The sequence below is a fragment of the Enhydra lutris genome, unplaced genomic scaffold, assembly GCF_002288905.1.
Source record: "Enhydra lutris kenyoni isolate GAN:26980312 unplaced genomic scaffold, ASM228890v2 scaffoldscaffold14, whole genome shotgun sequence".
NCBI classification, from domain to species: Eukaryota; Metazoa; Chordata; class Mammalia; order Carnivora; family Mustelidae; genus Enhydra; species Enhydra lutris.
The window spans coordinates 42324886-42351411 of NW_019154098.1; the positions used below are offsets into that span (position 1 = coordinate 42324886).

The following is a 26526-nucleotide window of genomic DNA, read 5'->3' on the forward strand; positions in this document are numbered from 1 at the left end:
GATTATGCAATTCAAAGAACAAAGAAAAAAAATGAAGAAAATTACAGAGCCTCAGAGAAATGTGGGTCACCATTAAACACACCAACATACAGGTGTGGATAGGAATATAAGGAGTTGCAAATTTGATTTAAAGAAAATTCTTAATGTGTATAACTAGGCAGCTCAACAAACTCCAAGTAGGATACATGTCAATCTATTCAAACACATCATAGTAAAAATGCTGTATCGGGGAGCCTGGGTGGCTCAGTCAGTTGAGCATCCAACTCTTGATTTCAGCTCAGGTCATTATCTCAGGGTCCTGAGGTCAAGCCCTGCATTGGGCTGTGCTCAGCAGACAGTCTGCACGAGATCCTCTCTCTCTCCCTCTCTCTTGGCCCCTCCTCCTCTGCTCTCTAAAATAAATATTTTTTTAAATCAATAACATCAAGTACAATCAAAATTAAAAGCATTTGTGCTTCAAAGGACACTATCAAGGAAGTGAAGCAAACCCAAAGAATGGAAGGAAATATTTCCAAATCATATATCTTATGAGTGACTTATAGCTAGAATCTACAATCTTATATCAAGAATATACAAAGACCTTTACAATTCAATAGTAAAAAGACAACACAATTTTTTTAAATAGACAAAGAATTTGAATGAACATTACTCCAAAGGAAATACACAAATAAAATACACATAAAAAGATGTTCCACATTATTAGCCATAATGGAAATGTGGATTAAAACCACAATAATATACCACTCACATCCACTAGGATGGCTACAATCAAGAAGCAAGGTAATAAGCAAGTGCTGACAAGGACAGGGAGAAATTGGAAACCTCATACACTGTTGCACGAATTGTTAAAGTGGTACAGAAAAAAAAAAAAAAGATACATACAACAACATGAATGAACTTTAAAAGCATCATGCTAAATGAAAAAAAACAGTCACAAAAGACCATATATCATGATTCCATCTATGTAAAATGTCCAGAATAGGCAAATAGAGACACAGAACTATATTAGTAAGAGTTGCCTAAGGATATAGTGGTTATGGATGACAGCCAAAAGGTATGGGGTTTCTTTTCCCCTTTTTTAATATTTTATTTATTTATTTGACAGAGAGAGAGAGAGAGTGGGTGAAAGGGAACACAAGCAGAGGGAGTGGGAGAGGAAGCAGGAGGTTTCCTGCTGAGCAGGGAGCCTGATGCGGGGCTCCATGCCTGGACCCTGATGCGGGGCTCCATGCCTAGACCCTGGGATCATGACCTGAGCCGAAGGCAGACACTTAATGACTGAGCCCTCCAGGCACCCCAGGTATGGGGTTTCTTTCTGGGGTGATAAAAATTTTCTAAAATTAATCTAAAATGTGATAACTGCATAACTCAATATACTAAAAACTGTCAAACTGTACACTTTAAATGGGTAAACTGAATGTATAGAAATTATGTCTCATTAACAAAAAAGATACATATATAAATAAAAGACAACTTAAAATTCTAAAAAGTTTTATTATAGAAACAAAACAAGGAGTGTCATTAAGCATGAAATAAATAATTTCATTCTTGATAAAAGTACATTTAATGTTACAAAATCTGAAGTAAACTAGTTTATAACCCAACTCTTAAAGGATTTCTATTTCTTCAAATTAACTTTTATTCTTTTGCAAAGATGTAACTTTAGTACAGGAGAAACACATTTAATTTGTTATGCATTGTTACAGATACAATTCAGAAGTCAACATACATAAAAGCAGCTATATTATTCATTTTTGCTAAATAGCTGTACAAAGCTATTAACTTACAATATAAAAAAAGTTGTTCATGAGATATTTCAAACTAAAAGTTTGGAATGCATGTTTCTATCTGATACCACTAATCCACTAACTACCGTGGCCAGATGTTCAGTGTATCTCTCATAGAACTGACGTAAAATTACAGAAGTCAGGTAAAATGTTGCAAATTTTAAGGGACATAAGCAAATAATCAAAGATGATTTTATGGTAAATTTGGCAAATCTGGCGCTTAAATGTCCCTTTTTATTACAGAAAACAAGGAAGTCTAATGTTTAGAAACCTTAATGGATGGAAAATAGTTGAGTCAAAATATATTCTCTGCAAGTTCCACATCTAATTTTATTTAAAGTGTTAACTCTGAACAATGAAAAAGTTAATGAGTTATTATTTTAATAAGAAATTGCCCAATTTTACTTGCAACTTTTCAAAAGTATAATTTTAATACATATTGGGATCCAAAACAACTAGTAAATAGCAACAACAGAGACTATATATTTTAAAAAGTGGACAAATGAAGAGAGAATATATTGGGATGTAAATCAGGAATTAGTTATTTGCTTTACAAAAGGTTCTTAAATATACACAGTAATTCATAACACGTGATCTTTAAGTATTCATGCATTTAAAATAAACTTAGCAGAAAGATCGACTTACAAGTTTTAGAAACCCCATGAATTTATAAAGAGAGGCACTACTTTTTATCTATTCACTAAAGGCAATAAAATGTTTTAAACAGTTCAAAAATAGAAAGGGCCAAAAAAAAGTGATTTTTCAAAAACAAAACAGTTTAGTAAGATGGCTATTCACTGTGCCCTTCAAGAAATTCATAACCTACTTTTATAAAGCATATTTTTCAGCCCCAACTTGTGACACACTTTGACCACCATTTCTGCCTCTCCTTGAATCGATCTGGAGTATATGGAAGAGGGCCACAACAGTGAGGCTACTGGCGGTTTAGGTTAACGTCCTGAAAAAACATGCTGTCTATATACACAAAAAGTAATGAAAAAAAAAAGTTAGTTCTGAAGTACAACGCCTATTCCCTAGGCTGTAAAACCCTACTAGTCTAACAAAAAGCACCAAGTTATAGGCGCCAAAGTTGGAAAAAAAATAGAGTCATTATCATACACCTTATCAATTAAGTTTTATTTATTGGTCTGTTTGGCATTTGGAAAGCTAAATAATTTAGCAGGCTAGAAATCCCATTAGTACCCTTGCCAAAGATTTGCTTATTAACGAATTAAAGTTAATACTGAAAACAGCATAGTGAGGAGTCTTCCTCTGTGCTTAATGACGTGGAAAGATACTAAAATCTTCTTACAGAAAGGAAAAAGGTCCATAATATTTTTTGAAAAATAAAAAGTAAATGGAAGTTAAGGCACTTATTTCAATGGTTCTGCAACATCAAGGGCAAAGTATGTTTTGTATTTCTTTGAGAAATTCCTTCCATCCTAAAACCATATCTTTGCTCCTTTCATAGATTTTTATTGTCAAATCTAACAACTGTAAGTTACCCAAATGGAATTACTTACAGAATTTTTAATCACTTGTTTTTCTACAAATAAGAAAATTAATTGCTCCTCACTCAAAGTTTTCTACTACTTCTGTTTTAACTGTAGTTAAAACAGAAGCAAGTAAGCTAATCTCTCATATCCAATATTACTACTTCTGTAATAAAGCTTACATTTTCCTTTTCAACTGATGCTGACTGAAAAATTTATCATTTAAAGAATTAAAAGTTTCTCCAAATCTATTAAAGAAATAAGCTGACAGAAGCAAAAGCAACTTACTAATACATATATGTCAAAAGCTAAAAACAAAAAACACACATCAAAACTAATTCAGCATATGTGATAATATAAATCAGTAAAAAGTGAATTAAATATTTCATACTACACAGATTATTCTATTTTCCTTGCAAAATATGCAAGCTGACTTTGAAATTGCATTGTTTTACATGCTCTGATCACAAGGACTACCAGGTGACTATTTGTTGTATACTTAGGTAACCACAGTAATATATTCTTTTAAGATTTTATTTATTTATTTGAGAGAGAGCACAAGCAGGGGGAGAGGCACAGGGAGACAGAACAGACTCCCCGCTGAGCAAGGAGACCAATGAATGGCTTGATCCCAAGACCCTGGGATCATGACCTGAGCCGAAGGCAGACGCTTAACCACCCAGGTGCTCCCACAGTAATATTTTCTTAAGGCTTGAAGCTAAATACTAGTGATTCACTAATTAAGATGTATAGAGAACCTGAAATGCCCTGTCTTTAACTATGTTAATATAATTGTTAAAACTATATAAAAAGCATGAAATGAGAACCAATAAAACTAGTGCATCAGATATGTGACACTGCCATCAAACAATTATTCTGAAGCTCCAAAAAAACCAAAACATCCTAGAGCTAGTATAAGAATGCATGTGCTTTTGTACTTAAAAAAAAAAAAAAAACAAACAAAACTATATATATATATATATAAAAAACAGAAAATAAAGTTAATGAAAAAATGCTCCCTTCTAATGTAGTAATTCAGAGTACTGAAATTGTACTTTTTACAGCACTCTAACAAGTGAAAATTTTAAAGATCTGTTCACTAAACATGTGTAAGGTAAAACTAAACATGCCTCCTGTCTTATTAAAATGATACATCTATCCCAAATCTCTTTATACAGCCCAAATAATCATTTAAGAACATCTTTTCATAAATGATTAAAAATATGAAAACACTTAACCTAAAGGAGCGTAGCATTTAGGTTGTGAAACTGTGTTGTGAATTTTATAAGAATTGTCATTTTGTTCTTAACGTTGAAGACTATACCATAGTTTCATAAATAACAGCATTTGTGTTTTATAACAAACATACCTGTATACAGAATTGTTTTTAATAGCATCTGCCCCATCTCCAGAAATTGTTCATTTTAGTGTTATGTCATTTTAGTCATTAATGTCAGAATATTCTTGTTCTGATAAAGATTTAATTTTTCACTTAATACTTCAGTAGAAAATATGTGAATAGACTGTATTCCCCATTCCATATCTTTTAAAAACCTGAACAACATTCTTTTTAAATATCTGTTTTAAAAAATATTTAGGTAACAAGAGTGACTGTTTTATCATGATTAAACTGGTATTAAATTTACAGGCATAAGTAAAAAAAGTTAATCACTTAATATTGTAAAATAATAAAATGCAACATCATATATGTATTTTACTAAGAAAGTGCACAGTTATACAAGCAGCAGATGATGAGAGCCGTATCATGGAACATCTGGATATATCTCTATGTATATCCTTCAAAATCACATTCCTTTATACAATTTACAAATTTTAATTTAAATGTCACATATTCTCAGCTAACATTTAAATTAGTTTTTACTGTACTATTTCAATTCTATTATAAACCGTGAAATACCTTCAGAAACTGCTGTGAGGGTAAGAAGAGTTCCCTTCTTTTCAGTCTATAATTATATGACATTAAATGAAATATTTATTAAATGTTCTATTTGAGAAATATACTCTCACCTTGAACATATTCAAATTCAAGACCTATGTCACTACAGAATGAAGATTTATGAGGACAATTTTATAATAGTTGAGAAGATAATGAGAAGATAAAGTTTGTAACGACCATGTAATGTTAAGGAAAACACCAGACCAGAATATGGCAGACTGGTAGATTTGACATTTTACCAAAGGACAGTAATGTTTGATGTTCTATTCCCTATAGAACTCTGAATCCAGTTAACAGCAGGAGGGAAAAAGCAGCAGCATTTTAAATGTCCATACTCTGATTTCTAAAAGACACCGTGTAGGTAAGAAGAAAATTACATTTTCCTTCAAGTGATATAAGTCTTTGAAATGAAGGCTCCGCTATCTTTCAAGACTGAAAGGATATCACAGTGTTGATTTTATATACAAAGTAGGATCTGTTCCAGTATACTCTAGTGAAATAATTCACATATGGAGAATAGTTAATTTTGACCTCATGACAAAATCGCCCATATTTTGAGTAGGTTAACTTGTCACCTTCTTCGCAAACCACCTATCAAAAGATACGAAACAGTATTCAAAAGGTTATGAAGTTTATAGGAAAAATAAAATCAATGTACAAGTGACTACTTATATAAAAAATACATTATTGCTATACAAGGACTATCTCACATTGATTAGCAAATCTAGAACCCTCTTTATAAGAGAATCACCATCTCCATTAAGCTCTTCAGCTTCTCCTAGAGATTGAGACTAGTATAAAGTGTTTCCGATTTCTTCTTTTGTTTTTTAAAAGATTTTATTTTATTTTAAAAGATTTTATTTCAGAGAAAGACCTAGCAATCGAGGGAACATAAGTAGGGGGAGTGGGAGAGGGAGAAATAGACTTCCTGCCAAGCAGGGAGCCCCACACAGGGCTCGATCCCAGCACCCTGGGATCATACCCTGAGCTGAAGGCAGGCACCTAATGACTGAACCACCCAGGCACTGTTTCTGATTTTCAGAAAGATTTTAAAATCCTCAAATATAGAAGACTGTCTCCTCAGTTAATTATCATTCCTCTGACTTATCTACTGAGAAATGGACATATTTTTAATATATGTTCAAACTCTTTTCCTTATATAGAAATGACTCACAATTATCTAATAAGCAAGTTTTTGTGACTTATCCAGTGCAAACCTTTACATTCTCATCTTAATGATGTTCAGTAAGATAGCTTAACTAGCTTGAAGGGTTTTCTACACTAAAACATTAAACATTCTTCTAATGCTTGGAAAGATGTCAGAGACCCAACTTTTAGAGTGAAAGGATGGAGTAGCTTTAAGTCCATGCCTGGTTATTACATGAAAGAAGAAATAATCTGATCTTCAAAATGGAGCAGAAAGATGGCCAAGATCAGAATTAACAGGCTCCAGATAGCAGGCAGCAACACAGCAGTAATTACTGAATACCTGATGTTTAATAAAATCCCATTTTGTCACCAATTAAGCCGAAGATCACAGATATCAAGTACCAACAGAGAAATTCAAAATACATGCAGCAGAACACAGAATACATTTATATTACAGGTTTATGGGGTCATGATGAAAGACAAAAGTGGAAATCATAAAAACTAATTTCTCACCTCCAAACTGGTCTGGGACAATAAGAGAAAGAACTTACCATTTATGAAAAGACAGAAAAATCTTGGCTGCAACCCATATAGAACACGCATGTCAATTCAGAATTGGCAACTGAAATTCTTCTAAGGTCCCTCAAACCCAACTTTCCAAGGAGTAAAGACACCCATTCCAGACAACACTAATTACCAGATATACAAACTCCTGTCTTTCTTTTAGTTGTCAGATATATAAGGTACATACTGCAGGCTGAGAAGTAAGAAAGCTTGGTAAAACAGCCAAAGGCAATGAAAAATTAAAATACAGCTATAACTAAATCCTTAAAACCGAGGTAGCTCTGAATACACTAATTTTTGTGGATATCAAGGACTGTGATAATTTAGCAAGCGATTTTTCTAGCTATGAATCAAATTATCAGAAAATTCTCAACATAATAATGTAACAACACAACCAGCTGCTCTTTAGATTATAAGTTAAAATAAAATCATCATTCAAATCAAATTATGCCATCTTATTTTTTTTTAAGATTTTATTTATTTATTTGACAGAGTGAGAGAGATAGCGAGAGAGGGAACACAAGCCGGGGAGTGGAAGAGGGAGAAGCAGACTTCCCACTGAGCAGGGAGCCCGATGCAGGGCTTGATCCCAGGACCCTGGGATCATGACCTGAGCTGAAGGCAGATGCTTAACGACTAAGCCACCCAGGTGCCCAAATTATGCCATCTTTTGTATATAAATGTGGAACATAAACAAATACAGGCAATGAATAAGGAATCCAGGTATTGGTAAAATTATTTTTTTCTGCAAACTGCCCAAATTTTCTTTTGTACATTGGAAAAAATGGGGCACCTGGGTGGCTCAGTCATTAGGCGTCTGCCTTCGGCTCAGGTCATGATCCCAGAGTCCTGGGATCAAGTTGCTCACGGAGCTCCCTGCTCAATGAGGAGTCTGCTTCTCTCTCTGCCCCTCCCCCTGCTCTCTCTCTCACAAAAATAAAATCTTAAAAAAAAAAACACTTCAAAGTACTTTTAATGTACTCTCCCACTGTTAAAGAACTTTTTTTTTTTTTTTTAAAGATTTTATTTATTATTTGAGAGACAGTGAGAGAGAACATGAAAGGGGAGAAGGTTAGAGGGAGGAGCAGACTCCCCATGGAGCTGGGAGCCCGATGAGGGACTCAATCCCGGAACTCCGGGATCATGACCTGAGCCAAAGGCAGTTGCTTAACCAACTGAGCCACCCAGGCGCCCCTGTTAAAGAACTTCTAATTATATTCTTACTTAAGGTCTAGAAATAAAGTTCGATGAGTAAAAGTTTAAAAAGTCATTTTTCTCAAAAAGATTTAACTTCTCAAATGGTTACTTACGTGGCCATTTGCAATGTCTAATAAATCTTTAACCCTACAGCCTCTCGTGGTTCCCACCTCATTGCAGATAGCATCCTCTACAATTAGGTAATTAGCCTTGTAGGATGTCAGTATTTTATAAATATCCTCAGCAGATCGCTTTGAATAGATTTGATAGATCTGAAAGAATATAATTAAAACAGTAATTTTAAAACATTTAAAACTTGTTATTTGAAACTATACATTGAGCATCTACGATGACTTAGTATTCGGCACTATCTCTGGAAAATAAGGATATTCACTAAGACTTGATTCCTGCCCTTAAGAACCTTATGGTCATAATTCATTCATTGTCCATTCTGTATCTTCTTTGGAGAAATGTCATTCAAGTCCTTTGGCCATTTCCTCCCCAGATTTGTTGAGATATAATCGACATATAACGTTTTGCAAGTTTAAGGTGTATAATGTATTGATTTGACACACTTAAATGTGTTTTTTGTTTTTTTAAGATTTTATTTATTTATTTGACAGAGAGAGAGAGACATCACAAGTAGGCAGAGAGGCAGGCAGGGAGGGAGGGGGAAGCAGGCTCCCCACTGAGCAGAGAGCCCGATGTGGGGCTCGATCCCAAGACCCTGAGATCATGACCTGAGCCGAAGGCAGAGGCTTAACCCGAGCCACCGAGGCGCCCCGACACACTTAAATGTTGCAAAATGATTACCACCATAACATTAGCTGGCACCTCCTTTGTGTCACATAATTACCATTTTTTTTTATGAAAACATTTAAGATTTACTCTCTTAGCAACTTTCAAGTATATAATACAGTACTGTTAACTATAATCACCATACTAACATTATCCCCAGCACTTATTCACCTGATACCTTGAAGTTTGTATACTTTGATTAATATCTCCCCATTCCCCTACCCTCCAGCCCTTGGTAATCACCACTCTATTCTCTGTTTCTATGAGTTTGGCTTCTTCATACCTTTTTTATATCTTCCATATATAAGGGGTATCATATAGTTATTTGTCTTTATCTGACTTTTTTCACTTAGCATAATGCCTTCAAGATTCATCCACATTGCTGCAAATGTGCTTTGCTCAATTCCTAATTGGCCTGTCTTTTTATTATTGAGTTATGACAGTTCATATGAGTTTTACTACCATGTAGAGAGTATTTTATACTCATTTATACATGAGATAAAATCAGCAAGGTTAAAACATTATTTGACCACTGTCACAAAATATTGAGTGAATAAGAATGCTTAAAACTCATGTCTTGGGGCGCCTGGGTGGCTCAGTCAGTTAAGTGTCTGCCTTTGGCTCAGGTCATGATCCCGGGGTCCTGGGACCCAGTCCCATATCCGGCTACCTGCTCAGCAGAGAGCCTGCTTCTCTCTCTCCCTCTGCTGCTCTCCTGCTTGTGCTCTCTCTGTCAAATAAATAAATAAAATCTTTATTAAAAACAAATAAATAATCAGGGTGCCTGGGTCGCTTAGTTGGTTAAGTGTCTGCTTTCGGCTCGGCTGGTGATCCCACCATCCTAGGATCAGGCCCTGCACTGGGTTCCCTGCTCCTCGGGGAGCCTGCTTCTCCTTCTCCTGCCTGCCATGCCCCCTGTTTGTGCTCTCTTTCTCTCCGTCACATAAACAAATAAAATCTTTAAAATAAATAAAATAAAATAAAATATTCATGTCTTGGTTCCCTGGTGTTTTTCATTACAATTCTGCTGCTCTTGTAAGATTGTAAGTTCTAGATCTTATTACATAATAAGGTTTTTCAGTTTTTCTGAAATGCTAACATTGGACTAGCTCTTGCTACCCTTCAGAAAATAATAAAATCACAAATGTTAAGCCCAAAGTACCACATACTATATGCCCTAGAAATACCGAGATTTGAAATCTAGACTGGACAACATCCCAACCTAATTTGATACTCAGCAGCCGCCTACTCCATGTTATGGTTGCCGTCCACCCAGCACCTTCAAGTCCAATGTCCACCAACGTGAGAGAGATACTCAACTGAATATTCTGTGATAAACAGAAGGCTAATAAACCAAGAGGAAGTTTCTCCCTCATTTTACTTTTTTTTTTTTAAAGATTTTATTTACTTATTTGACAGACAGAGATCACAAGTAGGCAGAGCAGCAGGCAGAGAGAGAGAGGGGGAAGCAGACTCCCTGCTGAGCAGAGAGCCCGATGTGGGGCTCGATCCCAGGACCCTGGGATCATGACCCGAGCCGAAAGCAGAGGCTTTAACCCACTGAGCCACCCAGGCGCCCCTCCCTCATTTTACTTTTATATACATTCCAATGGGAATAGTTCTATCCAGTCTATATCTATTTATTGTTTTTCACATACATTTTTATTTATTTTTAAATTTTGAGAAGCTGTAACATACTCATGGCACATTAAAAGAAAAAAAAACACCACCTCTCTGCAATGGCAATAATATTACCGATAGATAGGGTTTCTCGATCTCAGCACTACTGACATTTAACACTAAATAATTCATTGCTGGGACAGAGGAAAACAGTTCTGTGTATTGCTGGATGTTCAGCAGTATCCCTGATTCACCACCCACTAGATGGCTATAGAATTCCTTCTATACTTTTGACAATCAAAATGTCTCCAGACATTGCTGAATGTCCCCCAGGGGCATAAAAGTCCCAGGTTTGAGAATCACTGGCCTAGGAAATTATACAAAGATTAGTCATATGTCATGAGCTATAGATAGCATCTAATTCAAATTATATGGTCTTATTTACAGAGTTTGATTTGAATTTTAATTTAACAACAAATTTATTCAGCAATTACTATGTACTAGACACCATAGAGAAAGACAAAGATTTGAAAAAAAAACATGGTTCCTATCCTCATAGTCAAGTCACATAAAACATAAACTCTAAAATGTTTAAATTTAATTAGAACCCAATTAAAAGTCTGACCTAATTATAGGTGATTCTGAAATTCTATATTAGGAAAAGACTAATCATAAGATAACAAAGAAATCCACAAAAAATAAAGTTCAGAAATATGCTATATCCATTCTGTTTAAGCGACTCCACCCTTTCAAAGTACAGCAAATACTAGTCAAAGGCAGCTGCTGTCTCTAAGGTAAATCACTGCCAGGTAGATCTCCTCATCTCTGACCTCTCCCTGCTTCAATCTGTTTTCTGCTCTGACCATAATTAACTTCCTCAAACAGATCTAAGCATTCCATTCCCAGGCTTATTAAAGGTCTTTGATAATTCCCAAATGCCTCAAGGGTGAGTCTAAATTCTTCAGCATGACAGTCTAGGCCTTTCAGAATTTGGCCTCATTGTATTTTCTAGTTTCATGGCTATACAAATTTCATAGCTCATGTTACTTTTTCAGCCTGGAATCATATGCATTCTTTTTCCAAACAAGTTTCTACTAGTTCTTCAAAGCCCAGATCAGTGGAATGCCCTTTATGAAGACTTGGATTTTTGTAGCCAGAATTGACTGTTCCTCCTTTTGAGCTCTTTTTTGCATATTCTATGTTTCTGTGTGTGTGTGTGTGTGTGTGTGTATGTACAATATTTAGTATTTAAATAACTATTATCTAAGGTCTACTATGTTTTAAGCATGGTGTATTATCTGTAATTCTCACAACTAGGACTAAGAACTTCCTAGATTCAGATTCAGAAACTTCTCAAAATTAAAGAAATCGGGGCGCCTGGGTGGCTCAGTCGTTGAGTGTCTGCCATTGGCTCAGGTCATGATCCCAGGGTCCTGGGACTGAGCCCTGCATCAGGTTCCCTGCTTGGCAGGAAGCCTGCTTTTCCCTCTCCCACTCCCCCTGCTTGTGTTCCCTCACTCGCTGTGCCTCTCTCTGTCAAATATATAAGTAAGATCTTTTAAAAAAATTAAAGAAGACACGGATAAAAGGAAAGATATTCTATGCTCATGGATTCAAAGAATTAATATTGTTTAAATGTACATACTACCTAAAGCAATCTACAGATTCAATGCAATCCCTATCAAAATTCCAATGGCATTATTCACAACAAACAATCCTAATGTTGTATGGAACCACAAAAGACCCTGAAGAGAGAGCAATCTTGAGAAAGAACAAAGCTGGAGGAATCATGCTATCTAACTGCACACTATATTACAAAGCTATATTAATCCAAACAGTAGGGTTTCAGGATAAACAGACACAAAGATCAACGGAACAAAACAGAGAGCCCAGAAATAAACTCACATATACATGTATAGAAAATACATGGTAAATCAATTTACAACAGAGGAGTCAAAAAATACACTTCGAAAAGGACAATCTCTTCAATAAACAACGCTGGGAAAACTGCAAAGCCATATGCAAAAAGAATGGAACTGAACCCCTATCATACACAATACACAAAAATTAACTCAAATGGATTAAAGTCTTGAATGTAAGACCTGAAACCAAAAAATATCTACAAGCAAACATAGGTGGCAAGTTCTCTCTTTTTTTTTTTTAAGATTTATTTATTTGAGAGAGAAAGAGAAAGAGCAAGGAGAGGGGCAGAAGGAGAGGGAGAAGAGGATCCTCAAGCGGATTCCCCACTGAGCTCGGAACCCACTGCAGGGCTCAATCCCAGGACCCTGAAATCACAACCCCAGCCTAAACCAGGAGCCAGACCCTCAAATGACTGAGCTGCCCAGGTACTCCAGGTGGTAAGCTCTTTGACGTTATTCTTGGCAATGATTTTTTTCAGATTTGACAGCAAAAGTAAAGGCAACAAAAGCAAAAATAAACAACAAGTGGGACTATATCAAACTAAAGAGCTTCTGCATAGCAAAGAAAACCATCAACAAAATGAAAGGCATCCTAATGAATGAGAGAAAATATCTGCAAATCATATATGTGATCAGAGGTTAATACCTAAAATATATAAAGAACTCATACAGCTCAATTAAAAAAAAAATCTGTGGGGTGGCTCAGTTGCTTGGCCATCTGCCTTCGGCTCGGGTCATGATTCCAGAGTTCTGGGATCGAGCCCTGTGTCATGCTTTTCCCTCTCCCTCTCTCCCTCCCCAATGTTCATACCCCCCCCCAAAAATAAATAAAATCTTTTAAAAATCTCATTAAAAAATAGGCAAAAGACCTAAGTAGACATTTTTCCAAAGAAGACATACGGATGGCAAACAGGTACACGAAAGCGGGCTCAACATCATTTATCATCAGAGATACACAAATCAAAACCATAATGAGATACTACCTCACATCTGTCAGAATGGCAAGTATTAAGAAGGCAAGAAATAATAAGTGTTGGCGAGACTGTGGAGAAAAGGGAACCCTTGCACTGTGGGAAGGTAAAGTAGTGCAGCCACTAATGGAAAACAGTATGAAGTTTCTTCAAAAAAATTAAAATAGAACTGCCATATCATCCAACAATTCCACTTCTGGGTATTTATCCAAAGGAAATGAAAACACTAATCCAAAAAGATACATGCAAACCCATGTTCACTGCAGCAGTATTTACAATAGCCAAGATATAGAAACAACCTAAATGTCCATCAATGAATGAATAAAGAAAATGTAGTATATATGTGTGTGTATTTATAAATAGGAAATTATTCAGCCACAAAAAAGAAAAAAATTTTGCCATTTACAACAATACGGATGGACCTTGAGGGTATTATGCTAAGTCAAATAAGTCAGAGAAAGACAAATACTATATAATCTCACTTGTATGTGGAATTTATAAACAAAAACAAAAACATCCAAGCTCACGGATACAGAGAACAAATAGGTGGTTGCAGAGATAAGGGGTTAAATGGGTGAAGGGAGTCTACAAACGTCCAGTTACAAAATAAATGTAAAGCATAATGACTATAGTTAATAACACTGTATTGCACATTTAAAAGTCGCTAAGAGAGTGTATCTTAAAAGTTCTCATTATAAGAAAAAACTTTTTTTATAACTGTACGGTAATGGATGTTAACTAGACTTGTTGTGGTAACCATTTTGTAATATATATAAATACCAAATCATTACATTGTACACATGAAACTAATATACTGTTACATGTCAATTATACCTCCATTTAAAAAAAAAAAAAAAGAGCTATTGTGGAAATGAAAAAAAGAAAGAAAGAAAGAAAGAAAGTAAAGAAAAGAAGCGTCCTGGCTGGCTCGGTCAGTAGAGCCTGTGATTTTTGATTTCTTGATCTCGGGGTTGTAAATTTGAGCCCCATGTTGGGTGTAGATATTAGAAGTGCTCAATGACTATATTATACACCTGAAACTGGTATTACACTATATGTTAATTAAGAGAATTTAAATAAAAACTTTAAAAAAATCTTTAAAAAAAAAAAAGAAACTTGTTCAAAGTCACAGAGCTAGCACACGGCAGAAGTAGCATTTGAGTCCAGGTATTCTAATTCCATAGTCTGCATTCTTACAGTCTAAATTCTATATTACTATACTACCTCCTTAGCTTAGAGCTTGATTAAAAACCATATGAAATTCTCTCCAACTGAAAAACAGAATATTTGGAATTCAGGTTCAGTTAGTCACTGCTCTCAGATATGAAGTTACCATTTATATCCAGACTAAACATTCAAATATATTCTCTGAATAGTAAAAAATTAGATTATCATCCTAATATTATACTAAGTTATTAGTAACAGCCCATACCAAAAAATAAACCACAGTGAGATAGAATTTTAGCTTGGAAATACAAAACGCATCAAGATATTAACTGACAGCCTGACTTCCTTCAATAATTTGATTGAGAACAATGATATTTTCGAAAGAGGACACATTAGTGTCCTCTTGAAACTTTGTGGAAAATTAAAGGTTTCTCCTAGAAACATCAATACTATTCATAAAATAAAGAAATTATTATTTGAATTTTGGTTCTCCTCTTGCTTAAACATACTACACAGCTTTTTAAAAACTAAAGCAAATTAACTCTTTCTAAAATTGTTTGGATATTCCTAGCTAACCAAGAACATATACATCATTACAGAATTACATTGAAAATAAAGAGCAATGTTAGAAAGATCCAAACGTGTAATCTAAAATGACTTACGTTTTCATTTCTTTTGAGAAGATCATCATCATTGTAAAGAGGCAAGCTGGTCACCATCCATCCAGTGCATAATTTAATGGCGCCCATTAACTGTGGACTCCCTGCAAACACGGCTGCAACTGGAGCTTGCCTTCTGTAAAGAGACACACAGATTTACACACTATTTAGATCACTGATTTATACCAACTCTGATATAGCACGCAACTCAACAATGTATTGTACATTTGAGTTTCAATATCAGCTTTTACTTCATTTACAAATTCCTTAAAAAAAAAAAAACTGCGCACTTACTATGTGCCAGGAACTATTTTGAATGCTGAAGATACAGAAATTTTTTTAAAGCAGGGATGAAGATGAGGTCCCTGTTTTTGAGAGAGACTGTAAGGACAATAAACATATAGGCCAGGTGGTAATAATACCACTAAAAAATATGCAGGGTATATATAATGACAGGAATTGACTACTTTATATAGTGTGGTCAATTCACTGGTGATAATGTGAAATCTCAAATTTATCGTTCTGCGAATATTAACTACCACAGCCCAAATTCTTCCCAATCCATCCACCTTCCTGCTTCTTCCCTACCTTTACCATATATACCTGTCTTCAGATAACACATGTAGTTCTCCACTTTGAACCACGATCCAAAGTCCCAGACAGATGCCACTTACAAAACTAAAAGCAGATCCTGAAGGATTGCTCCAATGTCTTTACTTATTTAATCACTTCCTATATTCAACATTAACCTACACAGTATAGGAACAATGCCAAGCTCTGGAAATAAAAGGCAGCATATAACCATTGTCCTCAGGGCACACCCAGTAATAGGGAAACAAACATGAAACAGGATAATTACACCATGGTAATATATATGTCTGACTGCCTGATGCACAATGTTCAATGTTCAGGACCCTGTGCTGGTTTTGAAAATATTGTGATAAATCACAAACCCAGAATCAATTTCCTCTTTTGTTAATAACAATGCAAAGCTATACAGTCAGTGTTCCACAATGGTAAATACAATTCACAGAAAATATTAACGGGCAATAGTTAAGAGTGATCAAAAGAAAACAATTTTTAGACATATGAAGGGTGTATTTACAGCAACAAGACTTTATGATAAGACCAATTCTCATTTCTATAAATCTATTCCTCATTCTAGAAACATTTTTGTCTCCCCTCCCATATTTTCCTGGCTATTTTTGATAGTGTTTCATTTCTTTTTCATGTTTTAGTTTCTTCTTCTATGTCTTAAATAATTTACAATGTAGTTCATTTTATAATGTCTATCCATGGGGTAGACTAGTCACAAAGCACCTGCAATGATTCTTCTCCCATACCTATGCTCTCGGAGCAAATGCTGGTCTTGGTCATGTGACCTGCTTTGGCCAACAGAACAACATAAAGTGAGCAGAGACTTTAAAAATGCTTGACATTGGGGCGCCTGGGTGGCTCAGTGGGTTAAAGCCTCTGCCTTTGGCTCAGGTCATGATCCCAGGCGCTTGATCCTGGGATCGAGCCCTACACCGGGCTCTCTGCTTAGCAGGGAGCCTGCTTCTTCCTCTCTCTCTCTCTGCCTACTTGTGATCTCTGTCTGTCAAATAAATAAATAAAATTAAAAAAAAAAAAATGCTTGACATTGGCATCTGTGTTCTCCTGCTGCTCTCTTGGGAACTTTACAACCACTACCTTGTGAATGAACCCAGGCTACCTGGCTGTATGATGAGAGACCCATGACCAAGTCAATTCCATCCCTTCAGCTGATACCTTTAGACACATGAGAGGCCATGCCAGGCTACCCATTCCTAGATCAGCTGGCCCAGACCAGAAGAATCCTCCCCACTTCCCTGACTCAGCTGACTGTCAAAATGGTGTAAAATTACAAATGTTTATCATTTATAGCCACTAAATTTTGTGATAGTCTATTATGCATCAAAAACTGACATAAACAAGTTTTATTATCAGAAATCGCTACAGGTCTGGGGGATCTGGCTGGTGCAGTCAGAAGAGCATGCAACTCTTGATCTCTGGGTCTCATTGTGTGTAGAGATTACTCAAGTAAATACATAAATAAACAAAAAAAATTGCTAGAGGTCTAATTCTGTTGTTGATCTCAAACAACAGCTAATTCTTACTGTATTAGACTGTTTCCTCATGTGTTTTATAATTTGAGAGCTCATCTTCATGAAGTCTTATTTGTAGAAACCTGTGTAGCCTGGGTTGAGAACATTAACAGATACTCCAAACCACCCCAGGACCACTTTTTATGATACTTTCTTGACTGGGGGTTTCCTGGATTAAACAAGTATAACTTCAAACTGCAAACCCATGCGAATTCAGATCCAGCGCTACAAATTCAAAGGAAAAACTTTTTTTGACCAAAAGCTGAAGCCAAGGAAGACAAGCCTTCTTATCATCTGCTTCTAGCACTCCTGTTAGGTTGTTAGTCTATCCTTTCCCTGATACTGTAACCCTCTGAGGGTCCCTTAGTTATGTGCATGTGTTGGGAGAGGGAAAAAGGTGTCTCAATTACAGTTCCCTGTATCCACGTATCCACTGGCCCAAGACCACATCTCTGGTCCTATGTGGGCATTAAAATGTGCATGGGTATTAAAACTAAAATTTTAAGTTTTGGTAAAGTTGGTTACCAAGACTAGCAATCCACCACTCATCCACTTCCAACCCAGGGCAAAAGAAGCATCATCTTGACTATTCAAAGGAATATTTGTTCATTTATACTCCACATTTCTAGATGTTTGATGGCAAGATCTCAAATTTCAAACTTACAATGCTATATTTTCTTTTTTAAGTTTTTTATTTATTTAAGTAATCTCTATACCCAACATGAGGGTTGAACTCACCACCAAGAGATCAAGATTCACATGCTCTTCTGACTGAGTCAGCCAGGTGCCTCACAATGCTGTATTTTCAGTGAAGAATTCAATTAGAAAATTTGAATTATAAGTCAATAAAAAACTAAATATCCCTAAAAGCATGGAGGTAAAATTCTGAGTTTTATGAGAATGGAAAAGCATTAATTTATTATTTCCTCCGAATCAATTAGATAGCATGCAACAATTATTAGTTTAACAACAGTCTTAAAAGCAGTTCAATTCTTACTTTATCCAGGTCATAAGTTCCACTGTATCTGGGTCATAAAATTCTTGTAGTTCCATTAATTCTGTCATTAATCTTGGAAAAAACTAAAATGCAAAACAAAATTTCCAAAATGTATAAATGTATATAATCATGTATATATGCAGAAAGTTTAAAACTGTTACACAGTATTTCAAAAGACTAAGAGACTAACATAAGACAAACAGTATTTAAACATTTTTCCCAGGGGAAAAATGTCATGGATCTTTTTACTTCCTTTCAGTGAGCTGCTCTTCCCTCTCAGTTACAAATAATCTAAATTATCTATTTTAGGGGCATCTGGGTAGTTCAGTCAGTTAAGCATCTGCCTTCGGCTCAGGTCATGATCTCAGGGTCCTGGGATCGAGCCCCGCATCTGGCTCCCTGCTCAGTGAGGAGTCTGCTCCTCCGCCTCCCTCTCCTCTACTCCTGCCCCCCAACTCAGGCTCGCTCTCTCTCAAATAAATAAATTCTTAAAAATAATCTATTTTATGTTTAATTTAATGCCTAGACTCAATAAATAATTTTCTCATTACCAATTATCAGCTATATCTTTCATGCACACACAATTAATTTCAATTAGCTTCATGTTACATTACAATAAACTAAAGGATTTAAAATATTTTATAAATATTTAAATTTTGGAGTTGCCAAAATATTTGTTTAAAAATTCCAGTGTAGTTAACATACAGTGTTATATTCATTTCAGGTGTACAATATAGTGATTCAGCAATTTCATATATTACTCAGTGCTCATCAAGTTAAGCATATTCTTAATCCCTTTCACCTATTTCAACCATTCCCTCACCCACCTCCCCTCTGGCAACTGTTCGTTTGTTCTCTATAGTTGAGAATCTGTTTTGTTCTGGTTTCTCTCTCTTTTCTCTTCCTTTGTTTTATTTCTTAAATTCCACATATGAATGAAATCATATGGTATTTGTCTCTCTCTGGTTGACTTATTTCACTTACCATTATACTCTCTAGATCCATCAATGTTGTTGAAAATGGCATGATTCCATTCTTTTTATGGCTACATAATATTCCATTGTAAGTGTATGTGTATGTGTATATGTATATGTATGTGTGCATGTATATACATACATGCACCACATTTTCTTTATCCATTCATCTGTCAATGGACCCTTGGGCTGTTTCCTAATTTGGCTATTGTAAATAATGCTGCAATAAACATAGGAGTGCATGTATCCCTTTAAATTAGTGTTTTTGTATTCTTTGGGTAAATACCCAGTAGTCCAACTGCCGGATCATAACATAGTTCCATTTTTCATTTTTTGAGGAAGCTCCATATTGTCTTCCACAGTGGCTGCACCTGTTTGCATTTCTTTTCTTTTTTTTTTTTAAGTTTTTTTTTAATTTATTTGACAGAGAGAGAGAGAGAGAGAGAGAGCACAAGCAGGGGGAAGAGTAGGCAGAAGGACAGGGAGAAGCAGGCTCCCTACTGAGAAGGGAGCCCAATGTGGGGCCCAATGCCTCAATCCTGGGATCAGAGCCCCAGTCAAAAGTAGATGCTCAACCGACTGAGCCACCCAGGTGCCCCACCAGTTTGCATTTCTACTAAAAGTGTACAAGAGATTCTATTGAGGGGTTCTATTTTTTCACATACTTGCCAACACTTATTTCCTGTGTTTCTGATTTCAGCTCTTCTGACAGGTGTGAGGTGATATCTCCTTATGGTTTTGATTTGCATTTCCCTGATGATGAGTGATGTTGAGCATCTTTTCATGTGTCTGTTGGCCATCTGTACATCCTCTTTGGACAATTATGTCTTCTGCCTATCTTTATTAATTTTTAATTTTTTTATTTTAAAGATTTTATTTATTTATTTGACAGGGAGAGAGATCACAAGTAGGCAGAGAGGCAGGCAGACAGAGAGGTGGAAGCAGGCTCCCTGCTGAGCAGACAGCTCAATGCGGGGCTTAATCCCAGGACCCTGAGATCATGACCTAAGCCGAAGGCAGAGGCTTTAACCCACTGAGCCACCCAGGCACCCCATATCTTTTTTTTTAAAGACTTGTCTTTTTAGAGATTGAGCGAGCAAGAGCACAGCGGGGGAGGGGCAGAGGGAGAGAGAGACTCTCAAGCAGACTCCCTACTGAGCTTGGAGCCTGACACAGACTCAATCCCAGGACCCCGAGATCATGACCTGAATTGAAATCAAGAGTCAGATGCTTAACCAACTGAGCCACCCAGGTGCCCCAGTTCTATATATATTTTAGATACTAACCCCTTATCAGATACATCATTTGCAAACGTCTTCTCCCATTCAGCAGGCTCTCTTTTTGTTTTGTTGACTATTTCCTTTGCTGTTTGGAGCGTTTTATTTTGATGTAGTCCCAATAGTTTATTTTTGGTTTTGTTTCCCCTCTCTCAGGAGACATATCTAGAAAAAAGTTGCTATGGCCAATGTCAGAGAAATTACTGCCTGTGTTCTCTTCTAGGATTTTTATGTTTCAGGTCTCACATTTAGGTCCTTAATCCATTTTGTGTTTATTTTTGTGCATGGTATAAGAAAGTGCTCCACATTCATTCTTTTATTTATTTTTTTTTATTTTTATTTTTTAAAGATTTTATTTATTTATTTGACAGACAGAGATCACAAGCAGGCAGAGAGGCAGGCAGAGAGAGAGGAGGAAGCAGGCTCCCTGCTGAGCAGAGAGCCCGATGCGGGGCTCGATCCCAGGACCCTGGGATCATGACCTGAGCCGAAGGCAGAGGCTTTAACCCGCTGAGCCACCCAGGCGCCCCCACATTCATTCTTTTAGCTGTCCTGTTTTCTCAACATCATTTGTTGAAGAGACTTTTCCCCATTGCATCTTTTTACCTCTTTTGTTGAAGATTAACTGACCATAAAATTTATAATTGTGGGTTTATTTTTGGGCTTCCTATTCTGTTCCATTGGTCTATGTGTCTATTTTTGTGCCAGTGCCATACTGTTTTGATTACTACAGCTTTGTAACATAACATGAAGTCTGGAATTGTAAGACCGCCAATCTTGTTTTTCAAGATTGCTTTGGCTATTTGGGGTCATTTGCAGTTCCATATAAATTTTAGGATTGTTTTTTCTAATTCTGTTGGTATTTTGGGAAAATGCTGTTGGTATTTTGATAGAGATTGCATTAAATGTGTAGATTATTTTGGGTAGTATAAACATTTTAACAATATTTGTTTTTCCAACCCATGAGCAAGGAAAGTCTTTCCATTTCTTTGCATCATCTTCAATTTCTTTCATCATTGTTTTATAGTTTTCAGAGTACAGGTCTTTCACCTCTTTGGTTAGGTATTCCTAGGTATCTTGTTATTTTTGGTGTAATTGTACATGGGACTGTTTTCTTAATTTCTCTTTCTGCTGCTTCATTCATTATTGGTGTATAGAAACGCAATGGATTTCTGTATAGAGATTTTGTAGTCTATGATCTTATTGAATTCAATTATTGGTTCTAGTAGGTTTTTTTGGTTTTTGAAGATTTTATTTATTTGAGACAGAGAGAGAGCAAGCATGAGCAGGGGAAGGGTAAAGTGGAGAGGGAGGGAAAGTAGACTCCCTGCTGAGCACAAAGCCATACACAGGACTCAATCCCAGGACCCTCGGATCATGACCTGAGCTGAAGGCAGAGGCTTAACCAACTAAGCCACCCAAGCACCCCAGTTCTAGTAGTTTTTTGGTGGAGTTTTTAGAGTTTTCTATATATACTATCATGTCATCTGCAAACAGTAAAAATTTTACTTCTTCCTTACCAATTTGGATGTTTTTTTAATTCCTTTCTCTGGTCTGACTGCTATGGCTAAGACTTCCAACTTCCAGGACTATGTTGAATATAAGTGGAGAGAGTGGACATCCTTATCTTTTTCCCGATTTTAGAGGAAAACCTCTCAGTTTTTCATCATTGAGTATGATATTAGCTGTGGGTTTTTCATGCCAAAATACTTTTTTTTTAAATTTTTTATTTTTTATAAACATATAATATATTTTTATCCCCAGGGGTACAGGTCTGTGAATCGCCAGGCTTACACACTTCACAGCACTCACCATAGCACATACCCTCCCCTGCCAAAATACTTCTTAATAATATCACCTATTTATTCAGTAATTTCCTTTGACAATTATAAACTGAATTTTAAAAGCACTGGACTACATGCATCACATGGCATTCTAAAAATGTCTTAGCAGGGCACCTGGGTGGCTCAATGGGTTAAAGCCTCTGCCTTCAGCTCGGGTCATGATCCTAGGGTCCTGGGATCGAGCCCCACATCAGGCTCTCTACTCAGTGGGGGGCCTGCTTCCTCCTCTCTCTCTGCCTGCCTCTCTGCCTACTTGTGATCTCTGTCTGTCAAATAAATAAATAAAATCTTAAAAAAAAAATCTTAGCTCTTTTTTTAAATGTTCCTACTGATAAAAAACTAAGCATACTAATAGCACATTTTATGTTGTTAGAGTAGTGTCTCAATATAAATATGCTACATAGACATAAACTTATCAATACCTTGAAGTACATATTAATAATACAAAAATCTGATTTTCTTACCTCTTTCCATAAGCTGAGACCTATTATAGTGGGAACAGCCATACTCAGAATAAGAGCCTAAAATATTGAAAGAAAAATGATTATGGATAAATACATTTCAGAATGTACTAGAAGTCTTAGACATTGACTCTATGACCAATCACAGATTCTTACAGTTGTAAAAATTTCAGTCAGAGAAATTGAAGTCAGTGTGGAACCTAGTTCACAGAGTGAGAATAGTGAAGACTAATGAATTTAAGACATAAAGTGAGACATACATGTTTACTATATAAAGACAGAACATTAAAAAGGGTAACATTTATACTATATTTCAAATAACAAATCAAGGGGCGCCTGGGAGGCTCAGTGATGAAAGCCTCTGCCTTCAGCTCAGGTTATGATCTCAGGGTCCTGGAATCGAGCCCCGCATTGGGCTTTCTGCTCAGCAGGAAGCCTGCTTCCCCCTCTCTTTCTCTGCCTGCCTCTCTGCCTACCTGTGATCTTTGTCTGTCAAATAAATAAATAAAATCTTTAAAAAAAAAATCAGGGGCGCCTGGGTGGCTCAGTGGATTAAGCTGCTGCCTTCGGCTCAGGTCATGATCTCAGGGTCCTGAGATTGAGCCCCGAATCGGGCTCTTTGCTCAGCAGGGAGCCTCCTTCCTCCTCTCTCTCTGCCTGACTCTCTACCTACTTGTGATCTCTCTTTCTCTGTCAAATAAATAAATAAAATCTTTAAAAAAATATAAAAATTAAAAAAAAATCAATATTTGACACAGGAATTTAAATTTTAAGAGTTTACAAAGGACACTTAACTGTGCTACCTAAAAAGCTAACAACAAAAAGATAATGAATTAACACAAGAAAAATAGCCAGTATATATCAATAATTATGCTAAAATACAGGGGCGCCTGGGTGACTCAGCAGGTTAAAGCCTCTACCTTTAGCTCAGGTCATGATCCCAGGATCCTGGGATTGAGCCCGGCATTGGGCTCTCTGCTCAGCGGAGAGTCTGTCCCCCCCTCCCCATCTCCGCTTCCCTCTCTGCCTGCTTGTGATCTCTCTCTGTCAAATAAATAAATAAAATCTTTAAAAAAAATAAATAAAATAAGAACATATAAACTCCTCTGGAAAAAGACTGGCAAAACACAATATGACTATTACAGAAGATTATTATTCATCACCTCCCTGTCAAAACCTGTTCTTCTTCCATCATCTCATGACAACCCCACAATCCGTAGTCAAACAAACTAGAGACCTAGGAAATATCTACAATTTCTCCTTCTTCTTTAGTCTCCATATTTAATGAAGCACCAAGTAACCTTCTTTTGCTATTTTTTTTCACTCCAGTACGGCATAGTATTAAGTAAACGGTCTCTGGAGTCAGAAAAACCTAGGTATAAATCATGGTTTCCACATTTATAAGCCATGAGATCTTAGGCAAGTTATTTAACCAGTTTAAGCCTTAATTTCTTCATCTACAAAATACAGATAATAAAACTTAGCCATTAGGGTCTTTGTAAGCACTGAGTAGCACATGAAATGTTTTATTTCATTGAGTGAACACTCAATATATTGAAGCTTTTATCACTTCCATCCACCATGTCCAGTACCTGGACAACAGCCTCCTTCTTGGCCTGTTTGTCACCCTTAAGTCTATCCTTCAAGAACTAAAAGCATGAACTGAGAGAAAATCTAAGTCTGACTCTCTAATGAGAGAGATGTATTTTACCTGTCTGCATTTAAATGCATTTCCTTTATAATCAGAAATTATATTAAAAAAGAGTTTTTCACAAGATCTTTTTACCTCAAGTCATAATATGATTTACTCGTGGTATTTCAATTATATACAATGTGCTTTCCATTTATATAACTGAAAGAGAAGCAAGTACTTAACCCAAAGTAACAATGACTCACCAACAATACTGGGTGTACAGTTCGTAATCGAAGCCACTTGAAAAGTGTCATCCAAAGTTCAGGAGAACATACACCAAATGCTGCTAACATGCATACATATGGAGTCCAGAGGTATTTCAAGCTAGAAAAGACAAAAGGAGTAACATATGAAATATCCTGTGAACGTCATTACTATGTCATTTCTTTTTTTTTTTTTTAGAGATTTTATTTTTTGAATTCATTTCTACACCCAACAATGGGCTCAAACCCTCACCCCCCAAGATCAAGAGCCACAAGCTCCACCGACTGAGCCAGCCATGTGCCCCCAATTTCTCTTTTCTGAGTTCTTTCCTGCTACCTGTGAAAATATCACAATGTTAAAGGAAAATGAAAATCTTAGGCTCTAAGTTTCAGCAACAAACTGTTATTCATTTCTTAAATAATTAAGAAGACATATGGGGGGGCGCCCGGGTGGCTCAGAGGGTTAAGCCTCTGCCTTCGGTTCAGGTCATGATCTCAGGGTCCTGGGATCGAACCCTGCATCGGGATCTCTGCTTGGCAGGGAGCCTGCTTCTCCCTCTGTCTGCCTACTTGTGATTTCTGTCAAATAAATAAATAAAATCTTAAAAAAAAAAAAAAAAAAAGACAGGTGGGTTACTAAAATGAGAATGAAATAAGAACACTGATATAGATGAGGGTGTAATAAAATTGTACTCTTGGACAGAATATAAACTGCTACTGTCCAATTTCAGAAGGTGATTGGGCAGAACCTGTAAAAGTTTTAAATACCCCAAAGACACTCCCATTTTTAGTAAGCTAGCCTACAGATATACTAGCGTGTAAGTGTATAAAGATATAAATACAAAAGTTTTAAGTGCAATATGTTGTTTTAATAGCAAGAAAATTAGAAACCTGGCTGTCCTTCAGTAGGTATTAATTAAATAATTATTAACAATAATTAATTAATAATTAATTAATTATATAAAGCAAGGAAATGCCAAATTTCAGGTAGTATATACTGTTACACTAGTTTCTTGGTGACTTAAAAAATTGTAGGAGTGGGGCGCCTGGGTGGCTCAGTGTAAAGCCTCTGCCTTTGGCTCAGGTCATGATCCCAGGGTTGTGGGATCGAGCCCCACATTGGGCTCTCTGCTCTGCAGGGAGCCTTGCCTTCTCCTTTCTCTCTCTGCCTGCCTCTCTGCCTACTTGTGATCTCTGTCAAATAAATAAATAAAATCTTTAAAAAAAAAAAGGTAGGGGTACCTGGCTGGCTCAATCAGTGGAACATGAGGTTCTTAATCACAGGGTTTTAAGTTTGAGCCCCATGTTGGGTGTAGAGATTACTTCAAAATAAATCTTTACAGGTGCCTGGGTGGCATAGTTCATTAAGCATCTGGTTAAGTGTCTGAATCTTGGTTTTGGCTTGGGTTGTGATCTCAGGGTTGTGAGACTGAGCCCTGCATCAGGCTCCACTCATTGTGGAGTCTGCTTGAGATTCTCTCTCCCTCTGCCCCTCCCGCTCATGCTCACACTCATGCTCGCTCTCTTTCAAACAAATCTTTAAAATATAAAAATAAATTAAAATAAATAAATCTCTTAAAAAATGAATACTACCTTGGACTTTGAGAGAAGTAGTGGCTGTATATAGAACACATGTTGCTAAGACAAAGAAACTACATTAGTTTTCT

General features: G+C 36.3%; 1 protein-coding gene across 4 annotated transcripts in view; it reads right to left on the minus strand.

Annotated features, from left to right (window-relative positions):
* Window positions 1–4251: 4251 nt before the first annotated feature.
* LOC111146569 (dpy-19 like 4) overlaps window positions 4252–26526 on the minus strand; it is a 68924-nt gene continuing 46649 nt past the window's right edge. For 2 of the 4 annotated variants that reach the window (XM_022502164.1, XM_022502163.1), the window contains exons 13-18: window positions 24860–24980; window positions 22967–23023; window positions 18408–18490; window positions 15288–15420; window positions 8261–8419; window positions 4291–5828 (exon numbers count right to left, since the gene is read on the minus strand). In XM_022502164.1, coding sequence (XP_022357872.1) covers window positions 5664–5828; window positions 8261–8419; window positions 15288–15420; window positions 18408–18490; window positions 22967–23023; window positions 24860–24980 — 718 coding nt within the window. In that variant the 3' untranslated portion in view covers window positions 4291–5663. Of the gene's footprint in view, window positions 5829–8260; window positions 8420–15287; window positions 15421–18407; window positions 18491–22966; window positions 23024–24859; window positions 24981–26526 lie in introns of all 4 variants that reach the window. The other 2 variants (XM_022502162.1, XM_022502165.1) reach the window with 2 other exon arrangements.